Here is a 26,828-nt window from a genome sequence, read left to right as displayed (position 1 = left end):
CAGCATTTTAGCTCTGGAGGGCAGTGTCACTGGCCCTCATATGTGGGATCCGAACCGGGGCCCTCTGGCATCCCAAGCGAGTTCTTAACCATCACGCCACTCGGCCGGCCCCCAATAAGATTCTTAAGAGTAGGGAGCACGCCTCAGATTCTCTCTCCCACAGCACAGTGCCAGGTACACAGAGCTATAGAAAACCTCATTAATAAGTATCCTCTGTGTACACGGTGCTATGCTGGGCTTGAGGTGGATAAAAATATGGGCCAGATCCAGTATACCCCACCCACAGTGATGAAAAGAAAGCCCCATGTGGTGTCACAGAAGGAAGGTAGGCCTGCCTTCAGAATAGTAAACTTTTAGTCTGAGTAGTGCCACTTAGCTGTCCTTCGTTCTTTTGTACCTTCTGGTTCAAACACAAATGCTGTGAAATCGTTGTAGCAAAAGGCAAAGGGTGAAAAGTACATAAAGAGCTACCAAAAATGTAAGGGCTTCTCCCCCAGGCTTCCCAATCTCAATTCATAGTGCCATCCAATTGCCAAAGCCAAAACCAGGGAATTGTCCTTGACCACTCCCTCTCACTCACCCCCAAGTCCAAAGAAACATTAAATCCTACTTCCAAATTCTACTTCCAAAACACAGCTGAAGTCCAACCCCTTTCTATATTCCCACAGTCATCACCATCATCCAGGCCACCATTATTTCTCATATAGACTGCTGCAATCTACTTCCAGAGTGATCTTTTTAAAATACAAGTCTGATTATGCCACTCTCTTACATAATACTTCAGTGACTGCCCATTGCTCTTAGGATAACAAAACCAAACAAAACCCACATCTTAACATTGCCTGCAAGGCCCTGCATTACTTGGCCCCTGCCAAATTCTCCTGCGCTATTTCAAGCAGCTCTCCTCCTACATCATGCCTCAGGTAGTTAGCAAAGTTCCCTGGGAGCCCACCAGACTCAGGCTGCTTACACGAGCTGTTCCTTTTACCTGGGACATCATCTTTGCTGATCAATCCTGATTCATCTTTTAAGTCAGCCTGGACATTGCTGCCTTCCAAGCCCTCCTGGACTAGGCTAGCGAGACTCCTCTAATTCTACATGGTACCAGTTACAACAATTGTAATTTAAGTATTTGCTTTTGCACTTTTTTTTTCATGCTTACTCCCTCTGCAGCTGTAAATTTCATCTCAAGATAAGGAATTGCTACATCTGCTTTGTTCCACTGCTGTACCCACAGCATCTATAATACAGTGTCTGACTCTAGATGAATGAATGAATGAATGAATGAATGAATGATAGAATGAATGGAATGTCTAGGCAGGGGAGCAGGAAAGGTCTCCTAGAAGAATTAGCATGGAGAGGAGATGGTTGTGCTTGAAAACTTCAAGAGGCACAGGGCCTGAAAATGATCTGAGATATAACTTCCCTTATAATTGTGATCATCCAGGCTTCCTTTTCCTTCCTAAAAGTCATTGATTTAACCCAAATCCATCTAAACTTCCCCTCAGCCTGGTTTTCTGTCTGGGGAGAATGGCTGCTCACCCAGCTGTCCAAGACTCTCTTTCTGTTCCACCCTCTATCCAGACCCATTGCCCCTCCAGTCCCCTTGCCCTCCACACCCTTGGATTTGTGTAACTGAGTAATTGTGTGATGCTGTAAAACTAATTTGCACTTCTGCTTGGGCAGTGATGTGACTGGAGCTTTGCAGTTGGCCTTGAGAGGCAGAGCACAGCACCCCCACCCACCCTTAGCTCCCTCAGAGTCAAAGAACAAGTAGCCAGCCTTATCTGCGAGGCCCAGTAACAGAGGGCTATAACAGAAACCAAGCCAAATGCCAGCCATGGAAAGAAACTGAAAGGAAAAATCTTTCCACTGTGCTAAGTAAGACAAGATCCCTATCATATTCTCCCCATCTCCTGATAGAGTTTGCTGACTCAGTTTCCCTTCCCACCTTCCACAGGACTCTGTCAGCACCTGTTTTCTTGGTCACAGATTGGGGGATGGTGTAGCATTTCTCTTCCTGCCAACTCGAGACACACTAAGACCAAAAAGCAAACAAGAGGTGCCTCCCAAGGTTTGCCTGCCCACTTCCTAGGTTTGGAGGTATCAAGCAGCATAAAACTGGAAGACCTAAAAAGAATAAAAAGTGTTCCTGAAGGAGTATGTGTGTATGTGTGTGTGGAAGGTGGGCCACAGGAGGAGAGGCGTATGTGTAGATCACACAAGGATTCAATATTTCATACAATGGGAAAAAGTAAATAGTATTAAATAATAATAGCTACCATTTACTGGGCTTCTGCTATGTGCCAAACATGCTGTGAAGTGTTTTGTATTCAGTATTTCATTTAATTTTCAAAACAACCCAGGGAGATAAGCATTTATGTGCCCATTTTACAGATGGGAAACAGGCTCACTTAATCACACAGCTCGTGAGTGTCCAAGCTCCAGGATTGAGGTCTTGGTGCCTTTTGAACCACCTACTCACAACTGCTTTCCTAGGACTAGAGATCAGAAAGGAAAGGAAACTGGAAACTGGTATATGGTATGGCAGAGGGTTTGGGATTAGACATAAAGAATGTTCTGACAATGAGGGTCATTTGGTTGTAGTCAGGGTAATTAGGCTTGTAAGAGCTCTTCCTCTCAGGGCCTTTACATTTAAAGATGAATGGATGCTTCTATGCCTGGATAGTTTAAGGGAAGCACTCTGTGTTCCCAGCATGGGGCTGGCCTGTTTGAACTGACAGCTTCACTGAGGTACAAAATCGCCACACATGAAACCATTAGATTACAGGAGAAGATAGTACAGGATGTGTGCCAAATGGGGCTGGGAGAAAGCAAGGGCTATAGGAGGCAGATGCTACTACGGTTAAAAGCAAGAGCTTTGTAGTCGGGTGGACTTGTGTTTGAGTCCCTGCTGGCCCTCCTCCTTGTATCACCTTGGGTACATTCCTTAACCTTTCTAAGCCTAGGTTTCCTAGTCAGTAAAGATGCTAAGAATGGGACCTACTTTGGAGGGTTGCCATGAAAGTTTTAAAAAGATGATACATATAAAGTGCTTGGCCCAGAACTCGGACATAATAAGATACAATGAATGGTAGCTGCTATAATAATTGTTATTGTTAGAGTCCAGAGGTGGGAGAGAGCAGCAGTACTGAGGAGAGCTGTACATCAGTCAGTAGCTGAGAAAGTCTTCCTGAGAAATTCAAGTTTTATTCTGGATCATGAAGAGCTCGTCAGGTAAAATCAAAAGAAAGGAATAAGGACAGAGGTAAGGCTCACATAATGGAGTAAAACTTCAAATTTTCTATCTTAAAAGAAAACATAGTTTAATCTATGGTTGAACTAAAAAAGGAAGTTGATAATGGGGAATGAGGTGGTGGAAAAAGATGGGAGGTCTTCTATCCTTGTTCACAAACCCAGAATTTGAATAGAAACAGAGACAACCTCAGAGACCTGAACTACAATAGAAATCAGGCACATAGGATGATTTGCTCCCTTCCTCTGAGATCTCATTGGGGTGAATAAAGGAGAAGGGACATGGAAATATGACTGGAGGCAGAGCTGATGATGGATGGGGGACAGAACCTGAAACAGGGAAGTTAGGGAATGTGGGTAAGGCCCTGAAGACTGTGTGGGCTAACTCACATTGGGAAGACCTAACTTTAAAGCTGGATTGCCATGGGTATCCTGTTAGACAAGAAGCCAGTTTTGAGATCCTGGGCATCTCTCTTCTTCAGTCCTGCTAGCTCAGAGTAGGAGGCCCTCTGGGAGCAAAGACTGCTTTGTGCTAATCCATTATTCTCTGACAGCCTACTTATCTCCCTGATGTGAAGATAAACTCCTTAGGGGCCAGGATGGTTCTCAAGGAAAGATGCTATTTGTTTTAGACTCTCTATGCTTAACCCTCTGTCAAGTAACAACTATCAACCCCTTATATCAAGCATCACTGGGCCTTTGTTAAAAAAATGCAAATTTTCATTTTTTTCCCCTAGGGAGTCTGATTGGCTAGATTTAGGGACCAGGTGTGTGTTTTTAACAAGCACCCAGGTGATTCTTTGGGTAAAGCAAATTCAAAAAACACTGAGTTAGATGATCCCTTGAATCCCTTTCAGTCCAAACCTTAAGCAGCAGAGTTTAGTAGGAAGAGCTCTGGGTTTGTAGTAGGAGGCAAATTTTGGCCCAGCCCTGACCCTGCAGTTCATGGGAGTCTGGCTCTGCTATTGTTGTCCTGCATGCCTGGGTGCTTGTACCCTGCATGCCTGGGTGCTTGTACCCTGCATGCCTGGGTGCTTGTTGTCATCTTTGGTACTGATCAGAACTGTGCTGGGGAAGATCTAGAAGGGAAGGAGGCTGCAGCACAGAGGAGAATATTCACCTATCTGCAATTGAGATCTCAGAAAACAATAGGGGGACCTTGATTAAACAGAAGTGATAAATAGACATCAGGGAACAAGAGGTTCCAAGTATCCCCATGGGGCTTTCTCCTACATGGGATTAGCAAGACACCATAGGTCTCAGCAACTGCCACTATACACAGGGTGACACTTAGGCCCAGAGAATTTTAAAAATGTGCCCACAGCACACAGCTAATCAGAGGAAGCAGGAATCCAGATACCCCTGCCTTCATCCAGTTCATTGTTGGGGCGAATAACAGGGCACTCCTATTTTCTTGGGGCTTTTGGAGAGCCCATGATGATCAAGCTCCAGTGTCCTGAGTCCTGAGTCCTTGGATAGTCTCCCGAACGGCCTGGAATCTAACATTTCCCTGGATTTGCTCAGCCTATTACTGAGAATGGGGAGAGAAAATGGGGATCTGAAGAGGTGGGCAGGAGTGAGGAAAGGCCATGAATGCGGGAAGACAGGGAGACTGTACTGCACAAAGGGCTCACAAAATGCGGGCGCTTCGAGGGCTGCAACCAGAGAGGTGTCCTGACTTAACCAAGATCTCATACGTGAAGGATGTCAAAGCAGGCAACAATTTCAGCTCCCCTCCCCAGACTAGGGCAGTCAAAAGGCTGAGTGAGAGGTGAGGTCTAATTTTGCAGAAGCTTTTTAGAAATCCGCTTTGTCAGAGAAACTAAAAGGCCAAACAAAACCCCTAAAACACCAAGCCCAATTATTTCATCCACGTGGCACAAGAACAAGCCAAAAAAGGGGGGCGGGGTAAGAGTGACCCGTCCCGCCCCTGCTGGGAGGAAGGGATTTGCTGGGAGAGCCAACCCCTGACAAAGCCCGGTCGCTGACGGGACGCGGCAGGGAGGGAGGGATATTGAGTAAGCCCTTTTCCCACAAAGCCGCTGTGCAGCGGTCCCCTCTCCCCGCCCGGATCCCCTGGCTGTCGCAGGAGTGCGGGGGAGCCGCTGCGGGCCCTTTAAGGGCCGAGAGGTGCGCGGTCTCTTTAAGGCAGGTCCGGGTGGTTTCTGTTTTCTGAAGGAAGTGACGGGGGGGTGGGATTGAATGAAAAGTGCAAAACAGAGTCTCAGCGCCGGAGTCGGGGGCCTCTGGAGCCCCGGGAACGCCGTGTCCGCCTCAGGGCAGCTGGGGGCACTACGCGGAGCGCAGCTCACGTGCGTCCACGCCACTTTGCGGGCGACCAGCGGCTGAGCCTCCCGGGAGCCGCTCCTGGGCGCCCCCAACTAACCACTAACTTCGAGCAAAGTTTGGCAGCGCCTCTCCCCGCCCGCACGCGGCGTGCCGGGGCCGCAGAGGGCGATGCGCCTGCCCGGCTGCCACGGGGTCCCCACGGCGTCCCGAGCGCTGTTGCTGCTGCCTCTGCTGGTGCAGCTGCTGGGGGCGCCGCGCGGCGTGGGCGCGGGGGCGGGTGCGCCCGCAGAGCTGAGGGTCCGCGTACGGCTGCACGACGGCCAGGTGACAGAGGAGAGCCTGCAGGCGGACAGCGACAACGACAGCATCAGCCTGGAGCTGCGCAAGCCCGACGGCACCCTCGTCTCCTTCACCGCCGACTTCAAGAAGGTGAGGCACCCTCACTTTCCAGGGTGGGACCTTCGAGCCTGAGTGCTGAGGCCTGCAGACAGTAGACTGAGGCCAGGAGAAGGACGCAACTTACCCATGGTCACTCTGGGCTCTTCTGTACAACACTTGGCTCCTCTCCCCAGCGCCCAGCCCCAGCCCCATCATTCTCTCCGACGAACTCCTTTGCTTGTCCCCTCGGTGTCCGCCTTCCAGCCTTTCGCCCCTGTGCTCTGGGTGCCCAGGCTGCATCCCTGACCAGCCCTTTCCTCACTTCCTCTTCCAGCTCTCCCAGGGCCTCCAGGTGCAGACTCTCCTTCAAAAGCCAATATTAACGACCCTGACTTCCTCGTGGAGTAATTTATGTTTGCTCTTTAAGAAAAAATACAGGGCTAGGGATCAGAGATCCGGGTTCTCGCTGTGTGATCTAGGGCAATTGCCTTTCCTTCTCTGGGCCTCTTTGCTCACCTCTTTATAAAACAATGAAGAGGCTCTAGGCTTTGCAGCTCTGACATCTTGGAGTCTGTGAGCCACCTTTCCTTCTACAGTATTTCACTTTCCTGGGCTGGGGGGGAGGGGATGCTGAGCAGAGCTGATTGTCTCTGGTCTGTCCCAAGCTGAGGAGATGATACCTCTCCTTTCTGATCTGGAAAGCTGGGAAGCTTGCAGCAGGAGGACCTGGGGAGAGGCCCCAGATGAGGTCCCCATGCTCTGAAATGCCAACCCTTATGCTACCTGGAAGAAGGACTGGCCAACCTCCACATTTTGGCTCAGACTGTGGGAGGGGAGCAGAGATCAGCCTCTACTCAGTGTGTGTGTGTGTGTGTGTGTGTGTGTGTGTGTGTGTGTGTGTGTGTGTGTGTATGTTGTGGAGGGAACCAAAAGGTGGACCTGGAGCCCAAGGTTGGAGGAGAGTGGAGAGTGGAGATGCTGGGGGTTTATCAGCAAATGGGCCTGGAAGAGTGGTGAGTGACTGACAGCGACCCAGCAGCAGGAATCCTGGAGGAAAAGAGGGTGGATGACGTGCAAGTGCTCAAACGGAGTCTCTTGATCCTCTACACCATACCACCAGCCCCTCTCTTGTTAAAGAGGCCCTGTGAGGCTCTGTCTCTGGGGGAATAGAGAGGTGAAGCCGATTACATACCCGGGTAGCTGGGGAAGGCCAGGGCTGTGGGGACTGTTGCCTGAGCCACATCTCTCTTCTCCATTTTAGAGTCTTAGAGTTTGAAAGGAGAGGGGGCAGAGTTTGGGGAGGCAGCTAGGGACCTAGCAAAACTGCCATAGATAGAATGGGGGCGGGCGGGGCGGGGATCCAGTGGACAGTGAGGGAGGGCTTGACTGTTGATCTGTCCCAGGGCTACTGAGTTGTCATTGACATGGGAAATGTAAGGTCTGACAATTAAGTTCCTGAACTTGTTGCAACAATGTTGCTAACCTTTTCTGATATCAGAGGGATTACTCATTATGAATTTGTAACAACTGGACAGTTAACCAAGTTTACTATTTGGAAGTGCTGGAAAGGCTGCGTGACAAAGTTAGATGACCTGAACTTTTCGCCAGTAATTCATGGCGCTTGCATCACGACAATGCACCAGCTCATGTGGCATTGTCTTGGAACACCCTCCCCACTCACCTCATCTGGCCCCCAGTGACTTCTTTCTTTACCTGAAGATAAAGGAAATATTGAAAGGAAGACATTTTGATGACATTCAGGACATCAAGGGTAATCTAATGACAGCTCTGATGGCCACTCCAGAAAAAGAGTTCCAAAATTGCTCTGAAGGGTGGACTAGGCCCTGTTATCAGTGCATAGCTTCCCAAGGGGAGTACTTCGAAGGTGACCATAGTGATATTCAGCAATGAGGTATGTAGCACTTTTTCTAGGATGAGTTTGCAAACTTAATTGTCATGCCTCATAGGTAGATGTGGGAGGTGGGAGGAGGGTGAGTGGTCACGGATCGGAAGATTTTGTGGCCCTTCCTTACTCAGCAGGCCCCAGCTAGGTTCTCAGATTCAGGTAGGGCCAGGTAAGTTTGTGTGTGAGGAGACGGAAGCTGGTGGTGCCACAACACCTCCTGCTTCCCCACCTAAACTCCAGGGAAATTTTATCAACTGTGTTCTTTTCCCAGAAAATCCAAATAGTGGCCGGATCTCTCAGGAGGCAGTCATCTAATCTTCCCCTCTAACTGAAGCCCTTTGCCCTTGAAGCAAGTCTCTGGCTAGGCGGAACCTCCCACCTTTCTGCCTACTGCCCATTTTTCTATGCGTTGGAATCCTGGCGAGAGACTCCAGCATCACTGGGACCTCTCCAGCAGCCAAGGCTGTGGCTAGGACATCAGTGAAAGAGGCAACAGGTAGAGCTAAGCTTTTACAGAGCCTAGCTGCAAGACGAAATATTTTATTACACTACCCTGATGACAAGGTGAGGGGAGAGCTCAGGTGGCAGTGCGAATTAGGGCTGAGAGTATAGTCTGAGGGCTGACTGCCCAGTTAGAGACTCCGTTTGTTGCTGATTGCAAGAGCCCTGTTTTAATTCCCACAGCAGTTCAAACCTCCACCCAGATTTCTGAAGTCTGCTTTTCAGGTTAGCCTCTGACCCACAAGCTGGTGTTTCACACCCGCCCCTGGCATCTCCAATTTCATCAGCAAGGGCGGGAATTGGGAGTGGAAGGCACAGAAAGAGAACCAGCTCTCCAAGGCCCCTCCAGCTCTGTGTTTCTCAGTTAGCCCGGGGCAGGGTAGAGTTGGGGAATGCCCAGGTCGGGTGGAATAGCCATCATTCCCAACCTAATCCAAAGCCTCCTGCGGTGGAGCTCCTTATTTTGTTGCCTGCTCAATCCTCAGGCCTGGATGTAGCGTTTCTTTTGTTTCGTGTACCAAATCCATTTGGGGTAGTTTGGGAAAAGTCCCTGGTCTGCTTGGGAATAGTGACATTTGCCATGTTATCACATTTGGGAGACAGTTCAGACTGAAATGAGACAGACCTGGTTTAACCCTGGGCAAATAATTTGCTCGACTTCTGTAAGCCTTCGTTTCTTCATTTGAAACATGGGGTTAATAATAGTACCAATCCCATGGTTATTGTAAGAACTAAATGGGAATGCATGCAAAATACTCATTATGTGTAAGCTGTTGTGCTAAGTGCTCAAGAAATAGAAGCCATTAACTTTCATAATTGTGGCTCACATGACATCTCATCATGGACCCTCCCTGCTAAGCTTGGGCTCAAAGAGGTTGAATGATGGACCCAAAGTTGTACAGCAAGTCAGCACTGAGCCTGGAGAAGGCTCAAGTCCCCTCACATTAACCTTCTCTTTTAAGTGCTATTTATTAGAGTTCACCAGAAAAACAGAAACAATAGAAACACATATAGAAACAAACACACAAACATATGTAGATATATAGAAATAGAGGTAACATGAGGAATTGACTCCCATAATTATGGAGGCTGAGAAGTCCCACTACCTGCCATCTGCAAGCTGGAAACCCAGGAAAACTGTTGGTGTAGTTCCAGTCGAAGTCCTGAGAACCAGGTGCACCAGTGTCTGAGGGCAGGAGAAGATGGATGTCCCAGCTCCAGCAGAGAGCAAATTTACCCTTTCTCTACCTTTTTGTTCTATTCACACCCTCAATGGATTGGATGATGCCCACCCACATTAGTGAGGGTGATGTTTACTCAATCTACGGATTCAAATGTCTCTTCGGGAGACACCCTCACAGATACACCCAGAAATAATGTTTTACCGGCTCTCTAGGCATCCCTTAACGTGCTCAAGTTGACACATAAAACTAATCATCAAACTCCAGAATTGCTGGCCAGCCCCTTAGCATGGAGCAATCATCTTTGTCCTGCCATTCTACCCAGTGTGGCATTTAGCCCCTTGTACTGGGTGCACCACAGCCTTGTGTCTGGCCGATCTTACCTCCATACTCAGCCTCCTCTCTATGCCCCACCCCCCACTCTCTCTGTTTGCCTCTGCCAAGATCAGGGTCTGGCACTCCCCACACTGCCACACTGGACCTGAAGCTGGTGAAGCAGTAACAGTAATTGGCCTGCTGCAGGACACATAGCCTGGAGCCCAGGTGAGGATTACAAACACCACAAGTAGCTTGGAGCTATCAAATGGCCATTGTGCATTACTGCATGTCTTGCCTAAAGACTGCTAACCGTAAGGCAGATTGAGCTGTGGCTCTAAAAGACAAGCCATAGCTCAGTGGCTCTCAAACTTTGCTGCACATTAGAATCACCTGGGGAGCTTGGAAAATCCCAGTGCCTGGGCTGCTGTCCATACCAATTAACTCAGAATGTCTGAGGATAGGAGCCAAGCAGCAGTATTTTTTTTTTTTTTTAGAGGCCCTGGTGATTCCAATGGGCAGTGAAGTTTGGGAACTTGGCATAGCTGCTCCAGGAAAAAAGAAGGGACTTGGAAGAACAACCAGGTTAGACTGTCAAATGAAAGTAGATCCCAAAGTGAGTCACCTATTGAAGCCTATCATTCTACCAACAATAACCCTAATGTGTTTAAACAGCATATAGACTTTAGGCCTAATTCTACATACCCTCAGGACAGAACTCCAATTCGTAGTACACACTCAATGGGCAGCGCTCTTCTTTCTAATGCAAATCCTATATATGTAATTATACCCACATGTACATACTCACTGGGCATATCTAATAGCAGGCATGTCACCATCCCCAGTCTCTAACCTGGCTTTTTATATGACAGTCTTCTTGGTCCCCCTCCCCCAAGCTGCTGTCCTTGTGCAAGTTCTCTTTCCCCTTTGTCCCCCAGTCTGAGTGTCCAAAAGCTGGGGGAGGTGATGAGTCATGTTCCAGGCATAGTTTGGTGTTGACCTGATGGGGAGGGTGGGGCTGAAAGATAAGAGAAAGTCATGTGCAACTGCTTCAGTGTGGTGGATGCAATGAGACCAGGGAGGAAGGGGCCACAGACTCCAAAAATGTGGTGATTGTGAGGGCCCCGGGCTGGAGCCAAGATAAGGGGAACCATATGGCAATATGGTCAGCTCAAGGTCGTGCTGAAGGATCCAAGGAGATTGGAACTTGAGCCTTGCCCTGGGCATTGATGGGTGAGTTGGGAGCCGGAGGAAGGTATAGCACGAAGAGCTCCCTGTCTTGGAGGCTCCTGTTCTGCAGAGCAACATAGGAAGCTGCACGGCTGTGAGATATAGTCCTATAGTTTGTAAAGATGTGGAATGTGCAGATGGCCACATTGCAGCCTGAGGCTGTTCTAATAGGGTATCACATCACAGGGACATGAGACAGGAGAAGCTTTTAGGGCCCAGTCTCCCCCTACCTTGTCTGTTAGGTCCCCACAATTTGGCATAGAGCACTGTGATAGATAGAGCATCTTTTTGGGGGAACAGAAGACAGTACAGGCACTTTTGAGAGAGGCCTAACCTTTTCAGAGCCGGGAGCATTTCCTCTCAGGAGTTTATGAGAAGCCAACGAGAAGAATGACCCGCATCATTTTCATGGGGCCTTTGGGTCTAAGAGCAGCCTCTGTGCCATGTATGAGGAATTCTTCCACTCTCACAGATCAGAAGCCCTGCCCAAAGGTTCAGATGTGCTCCCTGGAGCTTGGCAAGCATCTCCCACCCCTGAATGCCTATGTCCAGCGGGAGTCCTGGCAAAAGATCCCGATCAGGCTGTGAAAACTGCCACCTGGGAACAAATGAATGGGCAGCTGGAAAGGAGGTCGGGAGAGGTAGAAGTGGGATTCCCTAGTGGGCTTCCCAAGCTACAGAGAGGTGGTGGTGGTGCTGGTGGAAAAAGAGGAAGGGGAGGAGGAGGAGAAGAAGAAGGAAGAAAAAAAAGCTCAGGACAGACTCCTTCCACAGGAAGACAGAAGGTCCAGCCTTGAGGTAAGAATTATGTGTATCTGGATCTCACGCATTGAGTAGCCACTCACATCACGCACTGTTACTTGCTGTCACACACTTGGCCTTATTTGATCCTCACCACTGTATCATCAAGGGGATATTGCCTTCATTTTGCAGATGTACATACTGAGGCTCAGCGCTATGAAGTGGCTTTGACAAGATCTAGTAGCTAACAATCAGGATTAGGGCCCACGGATCCTTCTACTGTATCCCAGTTGACTGTGTGTACTATGGCATTGGTGGAGGCTGCTTCCAGAAGGCTGAAGAGCCCTAAACAGGGGAAGGAACAGGGAAGAGGGGAGCTGAAAAAAGCCTTGGTGCACAGGAACAAATCCACAGAGAAACGTTCCTCTGTACAGACTTGGGCTGGGTCCCTTCATCACAAACGTACTGACTCCTTAGCACCTTTGTGCCTGAGACTTTCCTCGCTTCCTCCTTCCTTCTGTGGCCTCTAGAGAGAAGGGGGGAAGGGAGGAGGGGACCACTTTTAAAAGATCTCATGGATACTCCTGAGCTCACTGTGTACCTTTTTCTGCTCTTTACCAGCTGTATGACTTGACAAGTGACTTAACCTCTCTGAGCCCCAGGCTCAGACATGACATGAACACAACAGGGACAATAGTATGGTACTTCCAGGTTTATTGTGAAAAGTGAATAAGAGGCCTTTTTGCAAAGCAAAAGCCAATGTCAGCCTGTAAAAAGTGAAATAACAGTGCCAACCAGGTCCCGGGTAGGGCCTTCCTCCCCCACTTTCTTTCCTTGCCCTATTAAGCAGATTGTTTCAGCTCCTTTTTTTATGCTCTAGGAATCAAAGCATGGTTAGGAGCTTCCGTCCTTTAAGCTGGCAAGTGTTTAAGCAGCTGCCACTGGGGATTCTGAAGGGCAGGGGTCAAGGGAGGCGTCGGGGCTGGGAATCTGAGTGAGAGGGAGGCATGAGCCCCGTTTTAGGAGCCCTGAGTCAGCAGGACAGTGGGGCGCAGATGACCCATATAAAGCCTCACATTGTTCCAGGGGCAATCAGGACAGTGGAGACATTTGGGATTTAGCTGACAGAGCACTAAGAGCTGGGGGTGGGGGTATGGGGGCAGGGGCACTGCTTCAGGCTGGGGATTGTACTAATGCCCTGTAACAAGAAGTTTCTGTCCTGAGCCCAATGCTGAGGGCGTGCAGACACCTCGTAATGGGGGTGGCCCAAGTTCCTGGGCACCAGCCTCGGGTTGGGCTTGGCTAGCTTTGAGTTGACTCCATCTACCTCTGTTCCTGCTCAAGGAGACTGGGCAGAGCCGCCAAGGCGCTCCTGTGTCTGCCACATGACAGCCAGCATGGGGCTAGAAGGGCACTGATTCCTGGCTGGCTCTCCAGGCCGACCCTGTGCCTCCCCAGCGCAATGGAGCTGGCCCCTTTTCTAGTCATACAGCGGCCCCAACCAGGAGCAGAGGAATACGTATTTAGAATGGCCTCAGAATCGCTTGCTCTGGTGTGATGAGAAGGAGACAAAGATGGCAGAGGAGAGTCCCAGGGGAGAGTGCCAGCCGTCCAAGAGCAAAGAGGAATTTCAGAGTGGCTGGGGGACAAGCTGCGTCATGAGAACCCCGGAGAGGTGGCTTCCAGCCTAGGTTGTACAATCTGGGCTGTGGTACATTGTGGGCTGGGGTAGGGACATTGATGACAGTGCTGCCATCCTGGCCCCCTTGGTTTTCAGTTCCCTTGTGGTGGAAGGCTGGGTGGGCAGCAGGTCTGAGAGAGGAACGCCTCACCACCCCTACCCAGAATGGGCTTTCTGGAGAAAGGCTGTAATTACAGAGTGGGTAGGAAGCTGGGAGCTGGTGATGGGGAAGACTGCAGGGAGCGGGAGGGCATGAAGGGGTCGAGAAGGAGAAGAGCTCTGCTCGGCTGCAGCTGAGGTGATGAACATATGAGAGGATGTGTATGAAGCGGTATTGCCAGAGATGCCACATAGGAGGGTGTATGCGACTAAAGGAAGGAGCATGTGACATCATGTGTGAGGAGGTGGTTAAGCTGTGGCGAGAAAGGGTGGGAGATGGAGCATGAGACGATGTCTATGAGACTGGGGGAATTCAATGAGAGAGTGTGGGAGACTGAGGGATAACAGGTTTGGGAGACTATCTGTGAGAGATGGGGCATGTGACCCTTGAGAGAAAGGGGTGAGGTGGAGGATCCACAGGAGAGACTGTGAGGGAGGAAATGTGCTCATGTGAGCAACCATGTGTGCGGGAGAGTGGGAATACGCAACTAGGCCTCAGTGTGAGCCTGAGGCGGGAGAAGGCATTGGAGGAGCCTCGGTGCTGCTGGTGAGAGACTCGGAGCAACTGCATGTGAAAGAGATTGAGAAACAGCAAAGATCATGAACATGCGGCCTGTGACTGGGGAAAGCAGATGTATGTCTATATGTATCAGTTAAGATTTGACTTGGCTGCAAGTAACATAAAACCCCACCAATGGCTGAAGCAAAAGAGAAGTTTGTTTCCCTCTGTCTAGTCTCATCTAAGCCTGGAAGTTGGCAGTTGGTTAGTGTGACTGCTCCACAACCATCAGAGCTCCAGCAGGCTCTGTCTGTAGTCTTGCTTCCTGTCCTCAATATTAAGCTTTATCTGGGCTATTCCCCAGGTAGGCTGCAGCAAGGGCCTGGCACAGAATGTCTGTTGTCAAAGTGCAAAAGCAGCTTTCTACAGTCTCAGGTGTTCACCTGGAGCACAGATGAGCCAAAGCAGCCTTTTCTCTGTGAGATACAGTGGATCTCAAAAATAAACAAACAAGCAAACAAACAAAAAAACATGGCAGGGAATGGACACAGAGAAGGGCAGAATATCTGGACAAGGGCTAAGGAGCGAGCTTGGAAGAGCATAAAGTTCATGGACTGAGAGGAGAGCGGGGCTTCTGGTCCTGCCTCTACAGCTGTGTGACTTCTGAAGGTCACATCTCCTGCTGCAACCTCACTGAATCAAACTAAATGATCCTCTCAACTTTCTAGAGGCCAAAATAGCAGTTCTAGGACTAGCATCCTGCAGGAGTCCAGCTATAAGAAAGCCCAAGGAGAAAGCCGTCTTCTTGTTGGGCAAGCGGGTTGATGGAGGCCCCAGAGCATTTGTTCATTCACTCTGCTAATAAGTGTTGAACTCCAGCTCTGTGCCAGACCCTGAAAATACTGCATAAGTAAGGGCTAGTTGCTGCCTTTGAACCAGGGGCCTGGATGACTTCCCAGGCAGAAGATGCCACATGAGGACAGAGGCCCTCTGCTGAGGCATTTTAATCAGGTGCACAGTGGCCTGATTTAGTTCTAAACCACAGATCTGTTCATGTCACATCCAGGCTCAAAACTCACCAATGACTTCCACTGATCTGTCAGATGAAACTCACACTCCTTGGTAGGGCTTGCAGATCCTGTGCCCTGCCCCTCCTGCCAGCCTCTTCCTTCGATCACTCACTGCCTTCCCCTACACCCCTCCGGCCATCCCATATACATCCCATCACTTTTCTCAGAACCCTTCCATGCTCTTGTTTGTTCACTCATTTATTATCAGATACTTCCTGAGCACCTGCTGTGTTCTTAGGTAGGGATACACTGAAAATAAGATACTATCCCAGCCTCAAGTAGTTGAGTCTGGAAGGAAAGACAAGTAAAGTGATCATTGCAAACACAGTGGGACTGGTGCTGTAGCGGTCAGAGGTTGGGCCTGGCCGACTGTGCTGGAGTGTTGGTAAGGGCAGCGTTGGGAGGATAGGCAGAGATGATGCATTTGAACGAGTCCTAAAGCATGGTAGGCAGATGGGGACAGGCTATCCCTGGCAGAGGAATCAGCTCATGGAAAGGTACATGGCATCACTCATTCTGGGAACCGCCAGCTTTTTGGTTCAGTGCTCAGGGAGTACAAGAGGAACTGTCTGCAAATATCTGGATGCCAGCCTCTGGGGGGTACACTTTTTGGAGACGACAAAAGGAGCTTTTGAAGGACATTAGGCAAATCAGACGATAGTAGAATGGAGGGATGGTTTGGGTGGGGGCATTGAGACCCTCACACCTCCCTGTCTTCTGTAAATGTCTCTCTCTTTGCTAGAAAGCCCCATCCTTTGACTGTTAAGGACCACCAAAATGTCCCTTACTCTGGGAAGTCTTCCCTTCCTCCCCCACTTCAAGCCCCATCATTAAAGGGACAACATACATTCCTTCATCCATCCTTTGCCGCATAGAACATAGCATAAACTTCAACCCTAGGCCTATCATAATGCACTGACTTTAGCTGTAGGATATCAGGCTCCTCTTGAGCCTTTAGAAGACAAGGGCCTTTGCCTTGGTCTTGCCCAACCTCTGCCCAGCCTGGTGGCTGTGAAGTCCTTGCCCCAGGTAATGCCAGTCAATGCTCCCTACTGATGTGCTGATTACTTGCAAGCCCCACAGCAGTCATCTGACCTCTGTGAGTCTCAGGTGTATCTGTAAGACAAAAATCTTGATTCCTGCCTCTGCAGGTCTGGAATAGATCACAGTTGGAACAAGGCCAGGAGCTGAAATAATAATAGGGAAAATTAAAGAGGTCAACCCACTATCTTCTGAAACCTTTCACTCAGTTTTTCCTCACAATAATCCCTTGAGGTAGGTACTGTTAGTTTTAATCATTTCATAGATGTAGAAACTAAGGTGCAGAGAGATTAAATAAATCCCCCAAGGTTACATGGCTTGTGTCAGAAAAACGAGGGTTTAAGTGCAGGTAGTACTGACTCCAGAGCCTTTATTCTAACTATTGTGCTCTCCTAGGACATGCCTACTCTGCTCCTTACGAAAAACCACAGGGGACTTTAGCAGATGTTCTCTCTCTCTCTCTCCATGACCCACTTGCCACACCCTCTGCATGGCCCAGGTTTCATCCCTGGTACTCTGCTCTACATCTTCCTGGTGGCCTGCTCCTGGTGGGCTGCAGGTTCTGAGAGCTTTTGGGAGAAGGAGCCTTATAGAAACCTCCCATCTTAGGAACCCTAGCCTTAGTCCTGGGTATGAGGAACCTGCCTCCAGGCCCCGGCCTTGGGCTTTTCCCCAGCTATGCCATCTGTCTTGGGCAGTAGGCCACATATGCGTAAATCATCCCAGGGGATTCTACAGTGAGGAGGAAGCATGAAACTCAGGCTTCCTTCTGACCTGGGATTAGAATCTGGCCAGAAGTTCCCTGAAACAACAGGGCCTCTCCCCTTGCTCTTCCCTCTGTGCTGGAGGGAAAGGGACCTTGAACCTTAGTAATGAGTCTGAGGTGTAGGGAGTAGAAGGTAGTAGGGGCACCTATCAGGAGGGTGGGGCCAAAGGGTCAGCAAGTGGAATATGGTTTTCTGGAGAAACAGGACTAAAAAGGCTGGACAATTCAGGGTTTAAAGAGGCTGTGGGAAGGACAGGCGGACAGGCAGGTTAGAAGGGCATCCTGCCTCATCATACTCTGATATTTGTGGCAAATGCTGTTGTTCATTAGTCATGCGGAACCATGAGTAGGAACTGCCACACTCCCTGGGTAGGTCTAGAGAGGACTCACAGACCATCACTGGATGGATGGGCACAGCTGGAAAAGAGATCTCATCCTGGCTCTGCCACTCATAAGCTTGTGTGGCCAAGGGCAGACTGCACTTCCTCTCCGGGCCTGAGTTTCAGTGTCTTTAGCTGGGCATCAAGGAAATTGGACTAGTTGATATAGGAGGCAATTGTGCACTGTGGTTAAGAGAGCTCAGACTTTGGAGTCAGACTTCCTGGGTTAAAATTCCGGCTACGTTTCCCCTTAGTCCCATGACCTTGAACAAGTTACCCTTTCCAGATTCGGTAGTAATCATAGTTCCCACCTCCTGTTGTTGTAAAGATTTCAAATGGCACAGTATATCCTTTTTGACTCATAGTAACGATGACTTGTCCCAGTTATAAACTTCAATAAATCTTTGTTCTACACAGATAAATAGGAACTACAGAGGAAATCTATGTGAAATCTCCTCAATGTGAAATCTCTATTCCCTGTCTTCACTCCCAGTCATGTTCCCATTTTGGTAGCATTTTGTTGTTGGTATTGACATTGTTATTTAATATAGATGCAGGGGGGAAACTCAGATTTCTTTCATCCTCTGGTTCAAGAATTCAAATAAATGCTTTCTGTTAATGGTGGGCAGGTGATGTCCCCAAGCACTGAAACCACTCAGCAGCCCTCAGACTGCAGGATGTTGCACGTGCCTGTGGTATTGGAGAAGATGCTGTGACTATTCCAGATAGAGTTCTTTTGAAGGGTCACTGCTGAAAATACCCTAGGAAAGGAAGTCTGGTATCAAGTCTCAACGGGCAGGAATTGAGCCCAGAGTGGAAAATACACGCATATACCAGCCTCCAGTCTCCCGTCAGTCAACCCGAGGGAATTGGAAGATTGGATGGCCAAGCAGTTGGGGCCCGAGAATGGATTTCCTGTTGAGAGGAGCTGGGATTAATTCAAACTCTGATTCACCTTTCCCACAAGTCTGGGATCATAAGGAACCTTTCTCACCAGCTGGGCCTCAGTTTCCCTTTCTGCACTACTGGTGGAAAATCACCCCATACACTCCCACACTTCATTGTTCCAGAGCTCATTTGCAGTAAAAGGAAGTAAAAGAAACATCCTTGTAAAGTCAAAGGACTTCAGAAGTGCACGGGGATTTGTGGAGTGGCAGCACTCATTTATTCAGATTGCCTGTGACATTTGCTGATCATCTGCAATGATGATAATCACCACAGCTAGTACTTACTCTGGGCAAGCATTCTTCTGTGCCCTCCACACTAACTCATTTAGTCCCCACCACAACCCTGTCAGGTAAATGCGTTATCGTCCCCATTTTACAAATGAGGCTTAGAGAAACTGGGAGATAGGCCTGGGTGCCAGCTAATATATTGCGGAGTTGGGGTGGAACCATGGACCCTGCCTGTACTGGGAACCCAGGGGGGACCCTAGACCCTGTTCTCAGAGCGCTTACACTCTGGCAGGCGTACAGTGAGCATCACTGAACAGGGAATCTCACTGAATATGCACTGTATGAGGCCAGGGCATATACAGTGAAAGACGTGTAAAGTGAAAGCCCCATACACAGGGCTTTATACTCTTAGTGCCACTGCAGGGCCGTTGGGGTTCCTAGAAGAGAACTGTCATTGTGACCAGGGTACCTCCTAGGCAGGCAGGTCTGACTGGGGCCTACTAACCTCTCACTGGGAGCCATTAGGCAAGGCACAGAGATAGGTGAGAGCAGAGGGGCGCCTCAGGTGTAGGTGGGTCAGAGCACAGCGTTCCAGCAGCCAGATTGGAAAGGGGACCCAGCCCATGGCCCCTCTCCAGCCTCCCTATTCACGCAGTGAGTCAGTAACAGGAAGGAGCCCTTGGCCTGCTGGTAATGCCATTAGTAACCCCGTGAGGAAAGGGGAAGGGGAGAGGGAAGGGGAAGGTGAGCCATCCTAGCTTCCTCAGGCCAGAAGGCAGCAACAGCTGCGGCCAGCTTGTGCTGCATCTGCCCTTAACCCCATCCTACCCCCACAACCTCCGTCTGAGATGGGGGCCAGGAGCCTGGCTGATTAGAAGCATGGGAGGCATTTGGAGGAGCCCTCATTTCTAGGCGTTTGCTGAGAACACTAAGTACGAATGTCAGCAAGAGAAACTCTGGAATCTGTCCTTGTAAAGGGGGCAGCCCCTCCCCCACGAGGCCCTGGTGATCCTGACCCAGCCTGATCAGAGTGACACTGGGGTGCCACCAGAAGGAAGCATCAGCTGTGAATGAACCAAGCGCTAGTCTCTTCAAAGTGAAATTCTATACTTTTGAATCGTTCTGTTTTGGAAAGTTTTCTACCAGTTCAATATGTGAATTTTCCAGGAGGCTTTGGAACATCTGGGGTGTGTTCTTTCTTTTAAGAACATGGGTTAAAATGGGAAAGTTAAAAATTCCTAGACTGTTGCAGGGCAGTGTCCAGACACGTGTCCTCTCCAGGGCCTGAGCTGTGCTGGGTGGGCTAGTGGGGAGGCCCCACTCCCCTCCAGCTGGTCCCCATCCTTTTGCCCTTTTCCATCAGTATGTGAAGATCTTCCGGGCCCTGATCCTGGGAGAGCTGGAGAAGGGTCAGAGTCAGTTCCAGGCCCTCTGCTTTGTCACCCGGCTGCACCACAATGAAATCATCCCCAGTGAGGCCATGGCCAAGCTTCGACAGGTGAGTGCCTGCTCCAGGCCTGCCTTGGCCCCCACCACTGCAGCCAGCCTGGCCCCAAGCCTAGGCATACCCCACCCTCAGCCTCCCACCCAGCACCTGACCCACCTTAGCCCTCATCCCTGGCACCCCACTCTCACCCTGTAGTCCTGAATGCCCTGATTTTGCTCCAGGCCAACTCTGACCCCATAGCCCTAGGTCTCTAATCTGGACTGAACCCCCAGCTCCCATATTCCTCCAGTCCCCTACTCTCAGCTCCTTCCCATTTATGATGGAGGCTAGGAGCTTGGACTCTGAAGTTGGATCTGCCTTCAGACCCAGTACCTACCTCATTATCTGGCTGACAATGGACAAGTTACGTCACCTTAAAAGCCTCTATTTTCTTAGTGAGAAATGGTTATAGTAAGAATTAAATGAGATGATATATGTAAAGTGTTAGCCTGTTGACCTGCCCCGACTCCCTTCCTGGACCCTGGGTCTCTTCCCTGCCTCATCTAAGTTCCCTAAACTGTCCAGCAGGGCTGGCCTAGGCCCTTCCCCTGTGCCTGCCCCTTCCAGAGAGATTCAGTTCCCTGAATGCTGGAAAGTGGGGGACCCCAGGGGTCATTTACCCTGGGACAGCTTGCCTGGCCTGCCCACCTTCAACACCACTTCCCAGCAACATGTCAGAATTCTCCATCAGGCTGCAGAGGACAGCTCAGTGGCCAGCTGAAAAGGCTTGACTACCCTCTGGTATCAGTTTCTCTGCCAGTTGGAGTGGGGGCTGGGCACCCTTTGACTGCCACCCTGCAGGTGGACCCAAGGTTCTAAAGGCAACCAGCCTGGGCTTGTCTGACCCTAAGTGATCAGGGGGAAAGGGTCAGAGCATTCTGAGACTGTGTGGCAGTGGCTTTTCTCCTCCACACAGAAAAACCCACGGGCAGTGCGTCAGGCCGAGGAGGTGCGGGGCCTGGAGCACCTGCACATGGACATCGCCGTCAACTTCAGCCAGGGGGGCCTGCTGAGCCCCCATCTCCACAACGTGTGTGCTGAGGCTGTGGATGCCATCTACACCCGCCAGGAGGACGTCCGTTTCTGGCTGGAGCAAGGTCAGGGGGATGCTGCCTACTGCTGTGTCATATCAAATATGATCGAATACAACAATGAGATGTGGCAGTTCAGGGGAGGGACCTCTAAACCAGGCTGGGATTGATTCGGGAAGTGATGCCTGTGTGGCTCTTCAGTGAGAGGAGTCAGCCAGGTGAAAGGGACCCGTTCTGGGAAGGGACACACACAAACTCTGACTGCTGGGCCCTGTGGAGAGAGATTCCCAGGCAATTCCCACCTTATCTCTGACCTTAGTGAGAACACAGATGGGACCTTCTGTCATGTGAGGGGCGCACAGGCACCAGGACTTGGGTGAAGCCTAAAGATACCCATTTCTACCTGCCCACCTCTGCTGCCACCTCTTAGAAAGTCACTCCTCTTTCACACCTTCTCTGGTGCCCACATCTCTCCCCCAAGATCCTCAAGTCCTCCTCCCATCTCTGCATAATCCTTGCCTTTCTGGCCTGTGTGACCTCACCTCTGGTCCATCTCCTAGTAGTTTTCCCAGGGCTGTCCGCAGGTTCTCTGTGTAGAAGGGACAGGAAGATGTCACCATTCCAACTTACCGTATTTGCCGGTGTATAAGACGATTTTTTGGCGCTGAAAAATATGCCTCCAAGTGGGGGGGGTCGTCTTATACGCCAGGTACACTTCAGATAGACTGCCCATAGTGCTTGCCCCGTGCCATAGTGGCCTCCCGATGCCCGCCCACTTCATTCCACATACCGTTCATTATAAATTAAAATGTTGAAATCAAATCTGATATTGTTTTACCTTTTATTTGGTGTGTGGAAGGTGTGTGGAAGAGGGGGTAGTCTTATACGGCGAGTATATAACAAACTCTGTATTTTGAGTGGAAATGTTAGGGGGTCGTCTTATACGCCCAGTCGTCTTATACGCCGGCAAATACGGTAAGGTCCCTGGTCCCTCCGCCCAGCTGGGCACTAGAGAACTGCCTGCCCCTTCCAGGGCTGCACTGGATTTAGAAATGCCCAACAGAGCTGTGATCACACCTTCTACACACATACCCCTCCTTATACCCCACACATACCCTGGTTTGGGCTGTACCCCAAACTAAGGTACAAGCCTGACACTGTCCCCCAGAGGCTGCTCCCTTCTGTGACCACGGAGCCGAGCCAGGGCTCAGGGCCCTGCCATCTCCTCCAGCACTCCTCATGTGCACACTCCTGTCTAACCCACAACCTGGCCATCCTGACTCCCCATCGCATTTGTGCTAGCCCTTCCCTGCCTGGCCCTACTCAGCTATCGTCTCCTTTAAGAAGCTTCCCTTGATTTCCTCCTCCTTCTCCCCCTGCCTATATTCTATCGCAATCCAGTATATTGATGTTTTTAAGTGTAGGGTGGCAGCATGACTGAGTGAAGGCTTTCAAGTCAGACAGACTTGGGTTCCAGCCCTGACTCCACGACTTACTGTGTGACCTCAGCCAGATTGTTAAACTTCACTTGGCTGGTTTTCTCATCTGTAAGACAGGGATGAGAGGACTTCGCTCGTAGCAGTGATGGGATGCCTGAAGAGGCCATGCAGGGAACGGCCCTGCCCCCTGGCTCGGGGATCTCCGCCCCCACCACCCACAACCACCGTTCCCCTCCTTGACCTTTGCTCTCTCCCGCAGGTGTGGACAGCTCCGTGTTTGAGGCTCTGCCCAAGGACACAGAACAGTCTTTGCTGCCTCCCTGCAGGCATGTGGGGGACCGAGGGAAGCCCTGCGTCTGCCACTATGGCCTGAGCTTGGCCTGGTACCCCTGCATGCTCAAGTACTGCCACAGCCGTGACCGGCCAGCGCCCTACAAATGTGGCATCCGCAGCTGCCAGAAGAGCTACAGCTTCAACTTCTACGTGCCCCAGAGGCAGCTGTGTCTCTGGGATGAGGACCCCTAGCCAGGCTAGGGTGTGGGGGTGGGCCCCAGGAGGCTGCCATGGGCTCACCACTCATCCCCCAGCCACTCAGTGGAGTGGCAGCCCACACTGTGGCCTTATTTCCCTTCCCTCCCCTTCCCTTAATCCTGGAGCTTCTGGCCCCATCACTCGTGACTGTGAAAAGGGCTGTGGCACGGCAGGGGTTAACTCACGAAAGCAGCTCCCACGCTCACCCTGTGCCTTCCTTGAGGACAGAGAGGAGAAAGGGTGCTACACATTGCACCCTTCCCCTCCCCCACGAAGTGCTCTTTTTCAAGCCAGCAAAATGTCATGGCCTGAGATTCTCCTGTTTAACTCTTCGAAGGTTTAGACCCTAAAAGGCGTCTTTGCCTGTTATACCCACCTCCCCACACACAACCACCCTACCCTGTAGGCCATCTGGAAGGAGCTGGCCCCTCTGTACTTTCGACTGCCCAACAAGGAGGGGATCATTGCCCCAGAGAGGGGGTTGTTGGGACCAATGTCACAGCCCCTACACCAGATCACAATGTCTTCTTCTCCGAGGACTGGCCTCCGAGGACTGCACTGGGGTAGGTTGGGGACCTTCCAGCTCTGAGACAGACTGCCTGTGCCTTTCCCCAGACCGCCTGTGCCTTTCCCCAGACCTGGACTTGACCGTGAGAGCAGGCACCACATTTCCTCCTCTAAACAGAAATGTTTGTAGGGTTCTGGCAGGGAAGGAGCATGAAGTATGAGGAAAACTTGAATTTCAGATTTTTTAATGCAAAGTATTTATCATTTCTACCAGAAATAAAAGTTTAAATTTTTACTTGACCGACAGCTCTAGATGTGGAGTTCTCAGAGAACTTTTGGCCAGTGCTGTCACCTGGTGTTAGGAGAAGTGTTCCATACTCTATTGGTGACCTTGGGACAACTTCTAGAGCACCTATTGTGTGCTGCTCAGCCACTATGTAGTGGGGAGAGGATGTGGGTGGGGGGATGTTACTAGGGAAGGATAAGACAAAACTTCTGCACTTAAGAAAAGGAGACATACATAGATGAGCAAGCCAGACAGTAGTAGACAGCAAGAGATATATTCAGTCAAGAGATAAGGTGAAAACTCCGGAACCAGATTTCCAGGGTTCAAACCCAGACCTTATTTTTTATTTGCTGTGCAATCTTGGGTCAAGTTACTTTATCACTCTGTGCTTCAGCTCTCAGCTATAAAATGAGCTAAATTGTGAGACTCAAGTGAAATCATACATGTCCAGTGCCCAGTACGTAGTGAGTGTTCACTGTGTTAGCTATTATTATATCGTTACTATTAGTGAAAAGAGAAGACATTTCATCATCTATAAACCTGAGACAACTAAAACAGACATCTTGAAGGCCTCTTCACTTCAAAAGTATCTTCCAATATAAAGAGGCTGCAATATGAAGTGCTGGGCCAGATGCTGGAGAAAGACGGGTATACAAGCTGAAGTTATTGCTGAATTTATCTCCTGGATGAGACAGAACATGGGTTGAGGTTGAAGGATGATAAGAATTTGCCAAGGTGGAGGGGACTGTGTATTTCAGGGACTTGGAAAGTCTCAGGGGTCCCATAGGGGACCCAATTCCTTAGGAAAGGAGCCTGGGAGAGTCAGATCTTCCCTCAAAGGCCTTAGAGAAGGAAAGGGGCTTGCACAGCAGTCTCCCTCACTCTGCTCCCCAGTACTCCCAGAACTGGCTGCTGCCCCTTGAACCTGTGCGGGCTAGAGGGTTGTGGTGGGAGCCAGGCTTGCTTGGCTATGGTCAAGTTAGGGGTCAGTGGGGAGACATCCTTTTCAGGTGGGCATGCCTCTTCCTGAACCTGTTCACAAGGATCAGTTTCAGTCATGCTGTTGGACAGGAGAGGAAGGTATTCCTCCGCAGGCCTTATCCTCCTTCCCCTCCTGCCCAATATGGGGCCTCAGTCCTAAGGCCCACCTTCTCCTCCAGGTGGGGGAGGAGGTTACTTGGAGAAGGCACCTCCCAGCCTATGTGTCTGCCTTTATTATTGGGGGTGGGGTCCCCAAATCATATACCTTCCTTACTTCCAAATAGCCAAAAATAATGCTTTTTTTAAAAGTAATGTTTTCAAGACTTGGAGTGTTTTTCTTATCTTCCTTGGGAGTGCCTAGCACCTCCAAGCCTGTCTGTTCCCTGCAGTAAGGGGACTTCTGGGCACTGTCACTAAAAACCACCCTGCCTGTGGCCCATTCTTGGTCTCAGGGCATGGGGATGAGAATTAAGATCCCTTGAGACTTGGGGCTGACCCGACACACAGGCGAAGTCCTCACCTGTCACCCTTCCAAACAACCCTCCTGACCTCCAACCCCGTGCCATCCCAGTGCCTCAATTCTATCATTACAGTCACTTCACTGCCAACAAGTTTCAGGATTTCATCATGCAGCAGAATCCCTCAGGAGCTTATTCAAGAAATGTATTGTAGGTGGTCAACTATTTGAGAAACACTGAGATAAGGCTTTACTTTCCTCCGAAGGCCTTTGCGGGTATGTGAAAACACCTGGGAGAGGTAATCTACCTACAGTGAGTCTTCATTTCCTGGCACTTTAGGGTTTGCAAAGTGCCTTCATATAAATTAGCTCCATTGGCTCCTTGTAATGATTCTGCCCAAGGTCAGACAGCTAGTTAGAAGAGTTAGGATCCAGCCCCCAGCCTTCTTACTCTATACATACCTACTAACCCAAATGGGTTTATCAGATTGGCCAGCTGGAACTTAAGAGAGCACAGTGCAAGTACCAGAAAGGGGGGGGGGCATGGACGAGGAGCAGTGTGAGGTGTGGAGTGCAGGCTGCAATCACTGAGTACTTGGGGAGGAGGGGGCAAAGGGGAGGTGCTCAAAGCTCCCCTGCGACTAGTGTTGAAGGGAACAGGCTCCTGATTGGTCCCCTTTGCCAAGGTAAGCGAGGCTCTTGAGTGGGACACCAAGAGTTCAGAGCTCACCAGTGCCTTTTCAAGCCAGAGGAAATAGAAGTGGTGCCATGCATCCCCCGACAGGATCACCCCAACCTGGACTGGGCCTTACTGTACTTTCTGGAGGTTTTCCTCAGGCTCCTTTCCCTACAGTGTTGTTAACCAAGGAAGTTTTAAGTGGGAGAACTGTGGGGCCCCACAGTTGGGGCACCTCTGCCCAGGGGCTTCACAGGACCTGTGGAGTGATAGGTGGGGAGGTGGGGCCGCCCAGCAGTCTGACAAAAAGTAGGGCAAAGACCACTCCAAGAAGCAAAGCTTGGGACGAACAATGCATGTGAGGAATGTGGATGCCAGCCTACTCCCAGCCCTATGTGTCCTGGGTGGGTCACCCCCAATGTAAGTCCCCAGTTTCCTCATCCACTAAGAGACACGGCCTTGCCAGATCACCTCTAAGGTCTTCCCTGACACTGACATCCAATGTGTAATTGCCGCCTACCTCAGATTATTAGCCATTTGGCTACTGATGCATAATTGAATTGTTTACTGTGACTTGCTTTTACAAGGCATTCTATAGAGAAATGGTAAAAATGGAAAACTGCAATGGCCATATTTGGTAGATACCATCAAATTGCCCTCCAAATGCAGTTCTGTTTCACTCACACACACACACACACACACACACACACACACACACACACACTCCTGCTGTACAAGTAGGGGTTCTCCAGAGAAACAGGAAAGAGACAGAGATTTTAAGGAATTAGCTCATGTGATTTTGGGGTTTGGCAAGTCCGAAATCCTGGCAGGCTGGCAGCTTAGTCAAAAGCTGATATTTCAATCTTG

General features: G+C 50.1%; 1 protein-coding gene across 1 annotated transcript; it reads left to right on the top strand.

Moving 5' to 3' along the window:
* The first annotated feature begins 5,249 nt into the window (after nt 1–5,249).
* On the top strand, nt 5,250–25,146 carry OAF (out at first homolog). The gene is made up of 4 exons (XM_019663603.1): nt 5,250–5,973; nt 19,931–20,065; nt 20,970–21,150; nt 22,783–25,146. The coding sequence occupies exons 1-4, from the start codon at nt 5,713–5,715 to the stop codon at nt 23,046–23,048; spliced, it is 843 nt and encodes a 280-aa protein (XP_019519148.1). The 5' UTR covers nt 5,250–5,712; the 3' UTR covers nt 23,049–25,146.
* The last annotated feature ends 1,682 nt before the right edge of the window (nt 25,147–26,828 follow it).

The sequence above is a fragment of the Hipposideros armiger genome, unplaced genomic scaffold, assembly GCF_001890085.2.
Source record: "Hipposideros armiger isolate ML-2016 unplaced genomic scaffold, ASM189008v1 scaffold_396, whole genome shotgun sequence".
Classification (NCBI taxonomy): domain Eukaryota; kingdom Metazoa; phylum Chordata; class Mammalia; order Chiroptera; family Hipposideridae; genus Hipposideros; species Hipposideros armiger.
The sequence above is the reverse complement of the archived record's forward strand: the minus strand, read 5'-3'. Positions and strand labels throughout refer to the sequence as shown.